General features: G+C 38.7%; 1 protein-coding gene and 1 pseudogene across 1 annotated transcript in view; one reads left to right on the forward strand and one right to left on the reverse strand.

Moving 5' to 3' along the window:
- LOC131366921 (ATP synthase subunit C lysine N-methyltransferase-like) lies at positions 1 to 6,699 on the reverse strand (annotated as a pseudogene).
- The window catches only part of LOC131366920 (ras-related protein Rab-3C-like), a 25,718-nt gene continuing 15,056 nt past the window's right edge, over positions 6,598 to 17,259 (forward strand). The window contains exons 1-2 of the mRNA XM_058411943.1: positions 6,598 to 6,757; positions 7,791 to 8,000. Coding sequence (XP_058267926.1) covers positions 6,734 to 6,757; positions 7,791 to 8,000 — 234 coding nt within the window. The 5' untranslated portion in view covers positions 6,598 to 6,733. The remainder of the gene's footprint in view (positions 6,758 to 7,790; positions 8,001 to 17,259) is intronic.

The following is a 17,259-nucleotide window of genomic DNA, read 5'->3' on the forward strand; positions in this document are numbered from 1 at the left end:
TATATATATATATATATATATACACACACACACACACACACACATATATATATATATATATACTGTATCAGACAGCAGCATTTCCTGCTATTGCGAGCATGTCTCACATTTCAATTATGTTATACAGTATAAACGAACCAAGCCGGAGTTTCAGAGGACCTCTCAAGTTGCCGTGGTGGGTTGAAAGCCCTTTAGCGCCACCATGTGGTATATTGACGACTCTACAGCTAAACCCCATGGCTGAATTTTTTTTAACTCGTTCCCATTAAACCCTCTACCCCATCCCCCCAATACATCTGATCCAATTAATCAGCTCATTAACAACACTTCCTGAGTTGAATTGGGTGTGTTAGACCGTGGAAAACACTAAAATATGCAGGAAAGGATGTATTCCAGGACCAAATGGGAACCTGTGGTGTAAACCTTGGGTAACACGAAGTAAGACACACAAGAACAGAACTGCTGAATGATTTGATGGCCAGAGACAGTGCCATGTCTTACAGAAGAAATGGCTGTGATGCCAATGTAAGATAACATATTTTACATTTACAGCACTGACGCTCTTATCTAGAGCGACTTACGAAACGAAATTATATTTCATTTATACAAGTGACCTGTTGAGGATTAAGGGTTGTTCAAAAGTCCAGCAGTGGAAGCTTAGCAGTGCTGCCATTTGAACTCACAACAACCCCATGATGGCAAGCCTATAGCAGTGGCTCTCAAACTCTGTAACTCTTGTTTAACTGTTAAACAAATACCAGAACCCCGAGAGCACAGATTTATTTTATAACCTTGATTGAACTATTAAAATATTAGCCTGTTATTTTTATATTCTGCACTTTTTATTCACAGAATAGTTTTATACTATTATATACTTAAATTATTTATACTAGTTTATTAAGATTAGGATTAAATGGTTTTAATTCAACTGATTAGTCAGACATGCCATTATTTATGATGATGATACTACTACTACTACTACTACTACTACTACTACTACTAATAATAATGATAGAAGAGGGGCATTTTGACTACACTTCATGGACCCCTGGGGGTGCCTAATTAAGAACCCATTTTAGAACCAGTGGCCTATAAAATAAAATTTCAAAAAACATTTTGTATAAAAAATAAAAAAAAACATTTTTTTTTACATAATGCAATGTACAGCACTATATACTGCTCTAATGTATGTAGCCCTAAATTATATCAAAAATCAATGTAATATTATCAGATGAGATTGATACAGAACACACTAGCAATGCAGACATTGTAGAAATCATAGTCCTGTTTTGTCAGATCATAATAAATGATGTTCTATAATAAAATAAGAAACTACCCTATTATTGAAAAAACTTTCAGTCCAAGTCAAGTACTGCACTACAAATGTTCAGCTACTGTCTGCTACACTGACAAATATTTTGCTGTAGATGATTCACATTATACATTGCAGACTATTTCCTATGGCATAGTTTTTCATGTGAGCGAAATGCTTAGCTTTGAGCTAAACTGTCACTACAATCACAACAGCAACATTTTGAAGAATTAAAAACAGCACACCACCAAGTGCTGCTTTATGTTCAATCTCTATTTTTGTCTGCTGTTGAAATCACTGAGGCATCAGCAGCCAGGATAAACACTGCTGAGGCTTCTTCAGCTGACTGTAAATGGGTAAACTATGGGATTGAGGAATCACATTTATAACATATGACTGTAACATGAGTCTGTGTTAGTCACCAGAAAGGTTAAAATTCCAGGATTGTTAAAACCTCTGCTGAGCTCAAACCAAAACCTCAAAAAATATACATAAGCAGGAGGAAAACTGTATGCCTGTGAGTGTGTTTTTTTATGAGCCAATCTTTATATATCATGTAATATGTCCTGAGTCATTAGATAAGTGTGTTTATGTCAATTAATGACTCTTGCAGTCATAGCAAGTCACTGAGATGATCTCAGCTGAGCTTTTGTCTAAACCCTGGCTCAAAAGGATGTAAGCTCTTCTGATCTAATTTTCAATAAAAAAAAAAATCACATTCAATGCAAGAAGCACTCTGTTTGTTCATTATGAACGTCATTATGAAGACAATATTACTAAACAAACAACTTTAAATCAGTCTGCTGGCTCAGGGATGTGTTTTCAAAGAGGAGTCTGTGTCTCTTGTCTTTGAGACATTATAAGCCCAGACTTGGTCCAGTCCAGAGCCACCAGTGCAACTCTGGGGCCAGTGTGGAAATGGGAAGCGACACACCACCACCCGGGCATCGACAGGAAGCTCCTTCAGCAGTTTCACCTCCAGATCAGCCATCTGACAAGATATTAGAATAAAATTGGTTTGGACAGCTTAATGGATCCCTGCACAGTACACAGTGCAACAGTACACTGATTGCATACTAGAGAACAGAACAAGTGGATTATCGATAGATAGATTCTTTAACGAAATTAAGTGTCTCTCCTCATGATGTAAAAAAAGAGAATAATAATAATAGAAATTATAAAATATATATATATTAAAATATATTAAAAATAGATGAAAAATAAATAAAAAGGAGTACAAATATTGAACTATCTGAATAGATGGGATTGTTCACTTGAGATATAAAGAAACATTTAGTAGAGTATAAATATAAAGAACACTAGTCCAGTGCCTGGATTAAGTAGATTATGTGTCTTGGTCATTAGCAGGTGGATCAACTATACATGTTGCAGTGGCCTATGACTCAGGTGGGCCCAGACATGTATGCCTTTGCGTGTCTAATTGCTTACTCTGAACTGTTGCAGCGCGGATAATGGCCACTATCCAATGACTCCATTTACAATACTCACTCCAGCTTTCTACCTTTTCAAACAGGACGACAAAAGCCAAATAAATCTACCTTGTGTTTTGAAATTTACTAGTAACTAATAAATGACAAATAACATACAGCTAAGACTATTTCCTTCTGAAATATGACATTTATTACATTTTTATGTGAATGGTCTGGAATTTGAAAGATAATCAAAAGTGATTTTGAAGAATGTGAAATGTTCAGTAGGTCATTAATCATCTAAATCAGGTGATTTAGAGGACTCTAATTGTCAGGCTACAAATCAGAATGATTATGAGCAAAAAGTGAAGCTTAAAAGCAAAAAGAGAAAATTAAAACAAAACAAACCAACAAACAAAAAAAAACTTAACTGGACAAAACAAGGACCTTTACATCTACCCCTTCTAGTACGTCCTTCCTCAAGTGGTAAACTATTGCAAAGATTTTGGTATTTTAATGCACCTAATGGAACCAATTTCCAGAATCTGGTCATCTACTGCAAATTTAATCAACACAAAAGCACCACTGCATACTGGACAAATAGACTTTTTGTGTTTTCTTGTTTGAATGTCAATTACTTATCAATTACATATCAATTTAAAATCAATTTTATTCATTTGTAATTTTTGCAATGGACATTGTCTCAAAGCAGCTTTACAAAAGTAGAGAAACAGAGAAAGGAGAAAAAAATTATTAAATTAAATTATTAAACTATTTTATCCCTATTTTATTTTCAATCGTTCCAATCGTTGTAATGCAATAATGAGGAAATGATGAAATCGTATATGACACTGCACTGCCCCCATGTGGACCAAACAGTGCAATGCATAAGTCCTCTGTAATACACTCCTGACACAGACATGTTTAGAAACAGCTTTAAAAGTGCTATTTAGCATGGACTTACCACAGCAGGGGTCAGGAAGGCAACCACGTTTGTATATTTAGACAGGTCAGTCTGCATCAAAACAGAACGAAGAGTAATTATTGCACTGCAAAAAAAAATTTAATCAAACAAATCCACAAAAATCACCAACACCTTCCAAAAATCCTGCTTAACAAATGTGGCATGTGTGTGTGGTATCCCCCTCCACCATGCTTGGCCTCGAAAATAGGCTAACAGCATGGAGTTGATCTCGAAGCCTGTGCACTGAAATCCTGCAGAGCATGCTGCAAACACCTGCAACCAGAACAGTGTGGATGTAAACAATCGAGTAAACTGTGCAGGGAATCTTAACAAATGTCTGGAAATAATATTATGCGGTGTCTTATACACCAGTGTAGAAGAGCTTTAATGATGAAAAAATTTCTGTGAAATGTTGCTCTGACTCACCAGTTGTCCATCTCCTGAGCCCAGATCAGCCAGCCGACCTTGTCTCCCTTCAAGCAATTTCATCACATTCTCAGTCTGTTCTTTTGTGGAGGGCAAGAATGGTACCTTAAGCCGAAATGGCACTTTCATCCCAGGCAGGCAGAACATGGCCCAGAGGCCGTAGATCCCAGAGAAGATGGCTCCTGCAGCGAATGCAAGGACTCGGTTGTCCCGATAACGAGAGAGTAATTTAGAGTTCTGCTCCTGGAGCATGACCTCGATTGAGTCCTCCATACTGGCTCAAGTTTCTAAAGCACTGCCTGAAAGTACAGACTGGACATATACCAGATATTAGAAAGATTATTTTATACGAACACACATTTATGCAGACATTTCTAACAATTCTCATCATTTACTCAATTCAATAATAAAGGCTATGTATTATTATTATTGCTTGATCATAAATACACTTTACAACCTGTTAATCTTTCTATGATCTTTAAATATGAAATATTTGAATATTTAATTTTCTTCATCATCGTCATCGTCATCATCAAAAATAAAACAGAAAGAAAAGTGAACACACTGAAAAGAAAAAAAAAAGTACAGCTCAATTAAACAGCTATGGAAAAATTTAGGAGTAATGTGTTGGGCACAGCTCCATCTTCAAAACACTAATTGAGGGAATATGTTCTGAAATAACAGCGATCATCCGTATAGCTCAGTTCCAGAGTCTTGTAGAAAGATTGTTGTGGTGAACCAGCAGCTTGTGGTTTCAATATATTTGATCACTGTTGGTTACCATGTTGTTTAACACATCTAGATGTAAGTACCAGTAAATGAAGCTGAAATTTTAATCTGTCGCCTCATATTTATTGTCTGATTGCAAACCCAAAGGTCTTCAGTGTATAGCAAAACAATAGAATTGGCTTTGCTGTTCCAGTACTTGCAGAGGGGACTGTAGTAATGCATTTAAAAAACTTATTATAAATTAAAATACGCTTGTTTACTATTTACTCACTTTCAGTAACCACTTTATGTTGGTCAGAGTCAGAGTAAACCCCAAGCTTGTTCTAGAAACACTGGACGCTGGTCAATATGTGCATTAATAATAATAATAATGATAATAATAATAATAATAAATCTAAAATGTATTTATTATTAATAAACAAATTCATTATGCATTTATTCTTATTTAGTTTTTAAGAACCAAAATCAAATAAAATTATTTCCAAATCTGCAAAGTACCATAAATGTAAATATTTAACACTAAAAAAGGTTTTTTTCTATATCTGTTAAAAAAAGACATTTTACAATTTAAAAAAAATTAACATTAACAATTTACAATTTTAAAAATTAAAGACAAAATTTGAACACCACACCAGCTGCTTCAAAGTGTCTGTAAGTATTTCTGAGAGGTATTTTCTCGCAATGTTCATGATATTTCAGAGAAGTGACATTGATATTATATACCGTCATAACGCCACCAGGGACAATGGAGGATCTGCAGGGATTGTTTATTGGTTGTTTTAAATGCGATGGTGCCAATAATTGACACGTTTTTTTAAATACAATATATTTTTGATAAGGGATATAATCTCTCTTTTTAACACGCGGTGCCAGTAATTCCGGTGCTGACGGTACGCGCGGGCGCGGGCGCGCCAAAGGACGCACAGTGTCAGGTGTTCAAAAGCTCCGTCAAAATGTGCCGTTACAGTAGAACAGAAAGGAGTTTAGTAGCGAACTTCGGGACTGAACACAAATAAACTCTTCTTTTGCTGACATGAAGGCCATAGGCCTATTTGTAGATATTATACTGACATACGGTATACAAACTCTCCTGCAGCTCACCTGCTGTTACTGGCTTCTTCTTAAATATGCGACCTGTAAGATGGGCAGGATTAAAACGAAGTCAAATAGTCTGCAAACATTGCTTTTTAGCGTTTTATGGATGAGGCTCTTTATCACAGCCTGCTCTCCATAGCCTCCTGATTGAATTTAGCCTACCTTAACAGCAGACTGCTTTAGAATAAGAGAGGTGCTGGCTGCGTCACGCGCCTGTTATCCAGTATTATTATATATTTGTTTACCTTCTTTTGCAGGTTGCACGAGATTGACAGCTCGCACAAACCAATTAAAAACAGAAGAACTGACACGTCCGCTTCCTCGATCTACTGTTATATCAAAGTTTCTGTGTCACAGCCAAATATTTATTCGACTCTAGTATGACTGTACTGCTTCATTAAGAGTTACATAACAGAAAAGCAGGGTCACGCGAGCCGGTGTCATGAAAGCTGAGCCGATGAACCCACCATTCGCCCCCGAAGCTGTTTACAGATTTATGAATAAACCATGCTGATTCAGTAACATAATGGCGTTTGGTTTGCGCAGCCTGAAGAAAAAGACTGCACCTCCCAGCGTGCTGCGTGCGCAGGAAGTGACGCAGGCGATAATCGCAAAGCCGCTCGGTCGCGTGCCACGCGCGTGCTCGCCTGTGCGCGTTCTCTCGAGCCTGTAGGAGGTGGAGGAGAGCGCGAGCGCGGCCGCTCCTCACAGGGCTCACATCTCCGGCAGGCATCCCTCCTCATCCGTTCAACCCCTGTACCAAAATACACTGTAGCAATGCGGCAGGACGGATCCATGCAGGTTTGAGCGTTTTCATTTTTTAACTTAGTTTTCCCTCGTTTTGGGTTTAAGCTGCAGTTTTGTCAGACGTTTCCGTTCTGAATAGAGATTAAAAGAAGACGGGGAGAGGACGCGTTAACGTTCCCGTTTTACACGATGCAAAAAAAACAACAACAACAGCCTCTGAGTAAGGAAAGGAAAATAAAATGATAACACAGTTAGTTTTAATTATAATACACAAGTGTTAACAGAAACCACCCATCTGTAGGGTAAGGTGGGGGTTGGGGAATGTTCATGTCACCTTCGCTTCTTATGTGCATGTGAACGTTTTCCTCACAGCAGTATGTAGCATTTAACTATTTATAAATAGCTATCTATTAATACAATGTTACAGTAAAAATGTGACATTCCGGTTACAGATAGAGCATGTACATAGGTTCAGCTTGTCTACAATGTGTGTGTGTGTGTGTGTGTGTCTGTCTATATACATGGTTTTAAACCATGTTATAATACAAGGAGTAGTTCTGCAAGCTCTGTCTTGTGCATTGTGGACAGTACTTTTTATATGATGATAAAAGTGCAAATATATATAGTAATTGTTGAGAGAGGGGGGTATGAAAAGTATGATTTTTTTAAACTACTAATTTCCATGCTTGGAAAAATATTCTATTGTCACATTTATACCCAAGACAGCAAGAATATCAATTTACTGCTGAATTTTTTCATGATTTACATACATATTCAGGTTTTTTCTTTTTAAATATAAACATGGAAAAGAATTGGTCAAGATCTCTGATATATGTTTAGTATATTAGGTTTATCTGAAAAAAGTTGACAAGGTCAATAAAGATAGCTTTAACATTTAATATTGTGATTGTCCATGAAGCAAAAGTTTATCTCTAATTAATGTCAATCTGGTCTTGGCAGCAGTCTGCACGGTGTTCACTAACTGCTGTAAATGGAAGTTCAGTACAATTAGATGCAGATGAAATGGCGCAGATAAAATGTTCATTTGAAAGTGAATGAAGCACTGAAGTCTGTCTTCCTGGCACAGATGGCTGCGCCACAGAAAGAGAACGCCGATCAGAACTTTGACTACATGTTCAAACTGCTGATCATTGGAAACAGCAGCGTGGGCAAAACATCGTTCCTCTTCCGCTACGCTGACGACTCGTTTACGTCGGCATTCGTCAGCACGGTTGGCATCGATTTCAAAGTCAAGACCGTGTATAAGAATGACAAGAGAATCAAGCTGCAGATCTGGGTAAGCGGTGACCTTGTTTGAATCCCTTATGAGTAATAGTACATGGCTTTCACAATGTCTCTTCTGTTCATTTTATATGTGTATCAAAATAATGAAAGCTGATCACGCCTTGAGTCACATGGTGGAAGAAGCTGATCACACTTTCATGGTACACAGAGGAAGAGGCAGAGCATGCATTTTGGTCATGTGGAGGAAGAAAGAGATCAAACCTTTAGGTCACATGGAGGAAGAGGCAGGTCACACTTTTAGGTCAACTGCCTAGATAAGACAGGATACGAGGAATCCTGCGTATTCATAATCTGACGTTTCACACTATACATTCCTAAACCCTGTGTTTACATTCTTATTTGCATATTTGCCATGTTAGCAGGCATGATTGGATAAATGCAGCACAACTTTCTCATCAGTGAGAAAAAAGCGTCAGGTGTGCTGTTTTGCGCCTGAGCAGGTATTGTCGTCTTTCACAGCTTTTTTGCCAATTTTAGTATTGTTGCATCCCTGACCAAGGATTCACTGATTTGCTCCCTGATGCTGCTGAGCCATTTTGTGAAATGATTCCATGTCCTGGTTTTCACATGATATGAGGCATGTGCTGTTTGGTTTCTGAATGGGGGTCTGATGCTAAGCATCTAGCCCTGACACAGCATTGTTTCACATTGTTCATGTTTGGAACAGATTTAACACCACAGAAGAGTAAGGGCAAGGTTTCATACCCCTGGGTAAAAAGCGACACTAGTCCTGCTTTTAAATTGCAGGTGTGAAACATTCCTCTACCAGGTGTTAAACGTAGGTTTAAAATGACAATAAACTGGGGTTACGTGCAGTGTAAAAAGCCCTAAAAATAGCACGACTGAGCTAAGTATTATCTTAGCTTTATAGCTGTTTTCACACATACTGCCGTTTTCATATGAAACATGCTGATCAAAGCATTGGTCATAACTGCTGCTCTAAAATGCACTTGAGAGCATCCCAAAAGAATCTCAGAATTTCAAAAGCACAGTTTCACTGTATATTTTGTAGGATTACTATTAAAAAGAGAAGCTGAGCACTTCAAGAAAAGACGTTACATGTGAGCACATCTTTATGCAGCTTTATATGAAATGTGTATGTGTTTGAACATGTTTATTCTTTGTCTAAAGGTAAATATATTTTTAATTAAACCTCAAATATGTTACTTGGTCAAAAGAATAGACGGTTGACTAGAAGTGTTGCCAGGAACCCAGACAGCACTTAAGTCCTCTAAAGCTCTAGGGAGAATCCTGTAATAGACAACAAACCATGAGGATGTGCTCAAGTTAAAGGTTTAATGATGAAGTACTTGGTGATGAGGATGAGATACCGAATTACTTTTTCAGTACAGACTGTCACTTCAAAAATCATTGTTTTGCTTAGCAGTATGGCTTAGCAGTGTGTTCATAATATCAAACATACTGTTTGATGTGGATGTGCTCTCTTGGGTGATGGCGTCCTCTGTCTGCTCTGTCAATCACAGTGACACTAGCCTATCACGGGTGTCTGTAAGGTCATGTATGCACAAGAAGGGAGATAACGGCTTTCCTCTGTGTATGCTATGCTGACCTGTGACGCAGCATGCTTAGCAGCTACAAAAGATGCAGTCAGCTGGTTTTGGAGAAAGCCTTTATTTTCCCTGATTATTAGCTGCTGTATGACAGCAGAGAGCTCACTGGTGGGTGGGAATTGGCAAAGATGATGATACTGTATTAGGGTTGAAATTGGGGAAAAGCAATTGTACCGTGTGTGTCGTCAACGCTTTTATAACAGTGATGTGAGATTACTGATCTGATGTAGCCTTCATAGAAAACAGTTTATAAACTGTATGTAACCAGCTTGAAAAATGAGAAGAACTGGTTGTTACACTGGGGAAAAATGCTCATTGGATTTAAATGTGTACAACAGTTCTATGTGATTCACATTAATGTCAATATTTTTCATATTTTCTAAGCCCTGATTAAAATCAACAAAAAAAACAAAGATTTTTGCACCTAAGCCGCATGTTTTAGTTGCCTAAATTTTATACTGTAGTTATATAGTCAGTGCTGACTTCCTCATGGGATTTTTGCAGTGTAACTGGTTTAAGTTAATACTACGTGAATTAATCAGGCTCACTCTACATCATTCAATCTAGTCATTAGAAACTGTTTAAATTAGCATAAGCAATGAAATCTTGTCCCTGGTGGTCCAGCATCCACCGAGACCTGGTTCGGTTCCCGGGCAGGGGGAGCTCTCGGTGCCTGTCCTAAACCTGGGTAAAAATGAGAGTGCAGCATCATTTAGGGCCTACAGCATAAAACCTGTGCCAAATCAAAGTATGTGGAACGGATGTTCTGCTGTGGTGACCCCAAACAGGGAGCAGCCAAAACACAACAATAATATAAGCAATAAATTCACACTCTGTTAAGAAACATATTTATTTAACATTTATATAATACGTAAAATTTGTCTGACCACATATTCAGTGCATGCAATTTATTACTTAGTTAGTATTCATATTAGAATTTTGTTTTATTACAGCTGTTCATTTGCTGACTATAAAATGACAGGGCTGCTAATTGTGCAACAAGTCGAATAGACTTGAATTAATTAATGAATTAAAATCAGCTGTATGACAGAAAATCTTGTCAACAAGTGTTATTTGCATTCAAGCAGTCGCGTCGTTGGAAATTCATTCCTTTCGTAACGTCATTCTCCTGTAGACGTCATAGAGCAGGCCTTGATTTACAACATGCCTCGCTGCACACAAGCACGAGCTGATATTGCAGAACCAATTCTGTGTCTTTTCCCACCAGCCTCACTAATCCATATGGAAAGGGTTGTGGCCTGAGCTCAGCGCGAATCACTAAATGGATTCTGGGAAATGACTTGCTGTAACATCATTTGTCGAGACATAAAACTGATTGGATGTCCAGAACACTTTTAATCAAGAGCGTGTCCTGCTTTGAGGCTTATTATCAGAGATTATCCATGCACTTCATTTTCACCCGTCTTCAGTTTTATGGTTGTTAATGAAAACCTGATTGGAAACACCAATAAGAAATTGTTCAATAAATGTCACCGGTTAAAAAAAAGTTAACTTAATTTAGTTACATTAAGTTTGATTTCTATTCGAAACTGTAAAAAAAAATTCTATCACTAGACAAAAGACAAAATCCTCTTCAACAGTGCATGATTAGTAGCAGCTCTGTGCCACATAAGTGCCTTTTGGGCAGGTTTTCTCAGCCAGTTACAGTCAGACTGACCTCAGCACATGGAGATATGTCTATTTCTTTACAAAGAAAGATATTTAGCTGTGATTGATTTTTGGGGGCAAGACCATAACGATAACTACATTTTTTTTTTTTACATGCAGCTTAGATACGGCTGCATTATTTTTTGGGTAAATGTTATTAGCTGGTCTGATGACAAAAATCTGAAAAGCAACATACCAGCTAGAGACTTTTCTTTTTTCTATTTTGTTGTTTTTATGTCTGAATGATGATCCAGCTGTAGAAAATAGAATTTGCATTAGTTTTAAGTTGGGCTAATAATGAGTGGTAAATGAAACATTACTGCCACATCTGCTACAACCAGCTGTTCTTTTCCCCAATATTATTTTCTCCCTAATTTGGTAACCTGCCAATTTCAGCTACCAACCCAAAAGAAGGTGAGCGCTAACATGTTCTTTTCCTAGAACGACGTGAAGCGAACCAAGTGCGTCTTTTCCAACCGCTGCTTATCAAAGCGCTATCAGCCCTCTTCCACATATCTGAGCTCATAATCACCCGTGATTGGCTACCACTGTGATTTACTGTCTTTTTTGCTAGTGGCTAAGCACTTTGTTTTACTTTCTTAGACACCTGTCCACCAGTTGCTGGGCATTAGCGAGATTGCAGATGCTAGGCCAAATTTTTCAATAATGCACCACAAATCATGTTGGTATTTTTCTTTAACACCCTCCATCATTTAATCAGTTAACAGTTAATGACTACTAGTGGTCAGTTAACTCGTAAAAGAGCTTATAAAATTTTTAATCCATTGTTGAATCAATCTAGGGAATACAGATTTCAAGTTAAAAGTATGATTGTGTTATGCAGTGTTTTACAATATACTGATACCGCACAGGCTCAAGGTTCATTATTTTTGCAGTGATCCTTCACACAGCAGCAGATATTAATGATTCATTTTAACACATACTGCCCTTGAATTGGGTATGGGTGTGTGAGAAATGTCATGCTGTGTCCCTTTCAATACGTGGTCATAGCAGACAGCTTTATGAACTGTGTATTTGAGCCTGTCTCATATATCATTGTTTCAGCCAGATGTGCGTATCACCGCCTTGCATCTGAGAGGAACAGCTGCTCCACGTCTTTCGTTCCAACATATCAAGCACGCATTCGGCTTGATTTGTGCTAAAATAATGTTTGGAGATGTTCGCTTGTTTAGTGACGTGCGGCTTCATTTCTCTCTGATTCAAAAACATTCTCTTAATGAGGCACCATTTGCAGGCCATCTGTCTAGATCTGACATTTAACAACATGCCTTCTTCTGCAACATGAATCAAGAATGCTGAGTTATTGCTCTGGGCTACCAGAACTTCAGCCTGTGCACTAGTCACTGTTTGGGGGTTAGGGATATTGTTTTGTAGACATGTTAAGAAAGAACTTTCATTAATAGCATAGATCTTCATGTTCGTCACCGCACGTTATTGCTGACATGATGGACAATTCCTACTTATTAATAAAATACTGTAAGTGTGAGGAAAAGGTCAACACTCTTTAATAGTACTCAGCATCTTTATTGATTGAATCACGATATGCTGTTTAAAATCATTCTGCTTTTTAACAATATGCACCTTGCTTGAGTATGCTCTCCATCTGAATCACACTGAGCTGTCGGGCACTGTTCGTTTCTCTGAATCAAATTAGAATTTTCAGAGAAGTGGAATAAATATCCACATTTGAATGTTTAAGCCAGTTTCCAAAAGCCACTATTTTTAAATGGACAGATCTGGAAAATATGTTTAAATGTTATACCAGTACTTACTTAGAGAAAGTTCTTTGTATTCAGAGTTGACTTACACAGATTTTTAAGTTGATTTAGGTTTACATTATAAAAATTGGTTCTCAATTCTGAGTTAGAATTTTTACAGGAGTAAAAGTATCCGTGCATTTGCCTCTCTGATGGCCCAGGACAGTTTTGCCCTTTCCTTTTTTCTTTAAGGCCAACTTGTCACCTGATCTAAAGGTGGAGTCTCTGGTCTTCAGCTGCACATGCACCTTTGGAGCATGTGGTGACGGTCTTGGAGATAGTAATCAATGCACTTGCTGATTTAGCCTGTCACTGATGGTGTGTATTTGTACAAGGTGAAGTCGCCATTGGTTGCAGCCTCCCTGCACATGTTGCCAACTAGTGTCTTCAAAACAGTCCAGAGCTGGCTCTGTGACTGCATAGCTTCTGCAGCAGATCATCATGCAGGTTAGCTGTTGCATAAGTTTTGTTTTGTATTAGTGTCTGCCAATCGCAGACATGAACACTGGTTCCTCAATGTGCCTGTGAAAAGTCATGCTGAAGACAAAAATAGCACCATTTTGGATCCGAAGTGGCTGCTGCTTGCTACTGCTGCACCATCATCCTGACCTTGATTTTATATCAAGATGCAAGAGGAAAATATAAACTAGTCAGAGGAGAGATTATAAAGACACTGATGTCACAAAAAAAGCTACTTATCAGGTTGTGTTTCTATTGGAACAGAGATCTGCATTTACATGTTTAAAGAAAGAAGTGGGCAGTTAATGTTTTGAAGCTTGTACTTTTGTGTGATATGTAAGTAAAACTGAAGAGCTATATAGATAAAGCAACGGTCTGCAGAGATAAAAAAAAAACAAAAAAAAACTGATGCGGACAGATGAGTCATCCTTCAGCATATTCTCGACAAATAGGCGAATGCATGTTTGGTGTGCACCAAGAGATGACGCATTTTAATCATACACACATGAATAGGGCATAAGGAGTCACTGAACAGTGTGATGAGTATGGAGATGGTGTACATCATATGCTAGCATGACTAAATCATACGTCCCAAGATCTCCAACCCCAACTGCCCCTCTCTCCCACTAGAAAAAAATTCACTCACCCAACCGTGTGCTTTGTGGCTTGAAGCAGTGCCACGACTGATGACCTGACTATTCATCTTGAGCTATTTTTACTCTGTCTCCTTCAACCAGCAGGCCTGCTGGGAGAAATGGAAGAGGTAAGAGAGGGGAGCAGAGGGGAAAGAGCTGAGCTTGGCAATTTGTTCTCTGTCAATTCTTCCTCTTTTTATTTTGTGAGATTTTAGTCTGGTTTTCCCACCATAGTTCTGTAATTTTCTCTGTAAAAATATGGTTTTGAAACTGGTATCCAACGAGCTTGGATGCTGTCTGGTTTAAAGTACAGGCAGTGAATACAAGTGCAGCCATTTATTTACAAAGTGCGGCAGGAACAATCAGGCCGTGGAACATAAACCGAAATAGCAAAACATACAGGCTAGAGATGAGGCAGAGCAACAAACAGCACGTGACATGACGCTAAATAAAGAAACATGCGACTTACTTCAGCTTACTCCTGTTTACTAAACTCAACTCCTCCTGGGCAAGTCATAATTACAATTTGATAAGTTGCAATTACAGTGTCCAGTGCGTTCATTTCTTCACTTTAGTTTAAGCAAGTTGAATGTGTAATGCAACTAAATACAGCAATTTTTTAAACTTTTCCCCACTTCTGGAAAATGAAGAACTAAGAATGTGCATCATTTTGCAGTATGTTTTAAGAAGGCTCTGTAAACTTTGTTACACATTATACACTATATTGCCAGAAGTATTCGCTCACCTGCCTTGACTCGCATATGAACTTAAGTGACATCCCATTCCTAATCCATAGGGTTCAATATGACGTCGGTCCACCCTTTGCAGCTATAACAGCTTCAACTCTTCTGGGAAGGCTGTCCACAAGGTTTAGGAGTGTGTTTATGGGAATTTTTGACCATTCTTCCAGAAGCGCATTTGTGAGGTCACACACTGATGTTGGACGAGAAGGCCTGGCTCTCAGTCTCCGCTCTAATTCATCCCAAAGGTGTTCTATCAGGTTGAGGTCAGGACTCTGTGCAGGCCAGTCAAGTTCATCCACACCAGACTCTGTCATCCATGTCTTTATGGACCTTGCTTTGTGCACTGGTGCACAGTCATGTTGGAAGAGGAAGGGGCCAGCTCCAAACTGTTCCCACAAAGTTGGGAGCATGGAATTGTCCAAAATGTCTTGGTATGCTGAAGCATTCAGAGTTCCTTTCACTGGAACTAAGGGGCCAAGCCCAGCTCCTGAAAAACAACCCCACACCATAATCCCCCCTCCACCAAACTTTACACTTGGCACAATGCAGTCAGACAAGTACCGTTCTCCTGGCAACCGCCAAACCCAGACTCGTCCATCAGATTGCCAGATGGAGAAGCGCGATTCGTCACTCCAGAGAACGCGTCTCCACTGCTCTAGAGTCCAGTGGCGGCGTGCTTTACACCACTGCATCCGACGCTTTGCATTGCACTTGGTGATGTATGGCTTGGATGCAGCTGCTCGGCCATGGAAACCCATTCCATGAAGCTCTCTGCGCACTGTTCTTGAGCTAATCTGAAGGCCACACGAAGTTTGGAGGTCTGTAGCGATTGACTCTGCAGAAAGTTGGCGACCTCTTCACACTATGCGCCTCAGCATCCGCTGACCCCGCTCCGTCAGTTTACGTGGCCTACCACTTCGTGGCTGAGTTGCTGTTGTTCCCAAACACTTCCACGTTCTTATAATACAGCTGACAGTTGACTGTGGAATATTTAGGAGCGAGGAAATTTCACGACTGGATTTGTTGCACAGGTGGCATCCTATCACAGTTCCACGCTGGAATTCACTGAGCTCCTGAGAGCGACCCATTCTTTCACAAATGTTTGTAAAAACAGTCTGCATGCCTAGGTGCTTGATTTTATACACCTGTGGCCATGGAAGTGATTGGAACACCTGATTCTGATTATTTGGATGGGTGAGCGAATACTTTTGGCAATATAGTGTATATCGGAATTGTACAATGCTGTCGTATTTTTGTGCAGGCAATGATCTTGTTTTATTGTGAATAAATATCATTAATTTCAGAAACTCTACCAGCACCTACGGGCAGTGCATCTATTGATTCCACCATGTTTTCTTACTGATAACTTACTCATAATTACAATCATCAGGGTGAAATGGGGCACAGGTGAAGGTGTGTAGGGCATGTGTTGCATGTGTTGTGATCATGTGACTTGTGGGGCCTGATGGATAAAGTAGTCCAGTGCTGACTAGCCCTGAGGGACAAATGGCATTTTAAACACTCTTCTTGTAAAAAACTGTGTAGTAAAAAAGTGTAGTTTTTGTACAAAGTATTTACATTCATGCTTCACTATTTGGCAAATCATGATTCAGCTGATTGTGATTAAAGTCTTTTTATTTTTATTTCTCTCTCTCTCTCTCACTCGCTCACACACACACACACACACTTCTTTAAGAGACTTTAAGGTTTTGATACACTGTTCTGTAGTTATTACAGTAACTGAAGCAATGTAATGAAAGTAAATGGGCCAAACTAAGACAGCTATCTTTTATCATTTTAAGGAAGGAAGGGTTCTTATTGTATGCAGCTCCATGTACTGCAGTCACAACATGACATTTTGTCTGTATTGTGCAGTTTCTTCTAGATTTGTTTTCTTCAGCACTGAGGAATTATTGACTCTGATTATTCAGAAAGTTCTGATGAATCTTTGTGTAATTAAAAACCAAGATTTATTTTAATGTGATCATTTAGTGTTGTGTTTTTACCAGGACCCATATTTCTGACGAAGGTGTTAATATGATTAAGGAGACATTTATGAGTTAAGGATGGAGTCACTAGTACTAGCACATCATGGGCAATTCTTCAGAACGGAGGACTTTAAGTGCTCTCTCAAAGAGAGAGAGAGAGAGACAGAAAAAATGGGTTAGTAAGAGAGCTACTAACTACTAGGGTAACTACTGTATGAATGCACGCTGTGATATCACGTGACACGTCTTGGTCAAAACCTGTGTAAAATCTGCTGTAATTTTTAAAAATTGAAGGCTTGATTGTGTGTTAATTTCTGCGATTATGAAATAAGATATTTATAAGGGCCAAGATTCCCACTTTACCATTTGAGCCAGTTTACATGATGTTGTTAGAGCTCTTAAACTACTC

Source organism: Hemibagrus wyckioides, linkage group LG16, assembly GCF_019097595.1.
Source record: "Hemibagrus wyckioides isolate EC202008001 linkage group LG16, SWU_Hwy_1.0, whole genome shotgun sequence".
In the NCBI taxonomy this organism is placed as follows: Eukaryota; Metazoa; Chordata; class Actinopteri; order Siluriformes; family Bagridae; genus Hemibagrus; species Hemibagrus wyckioides.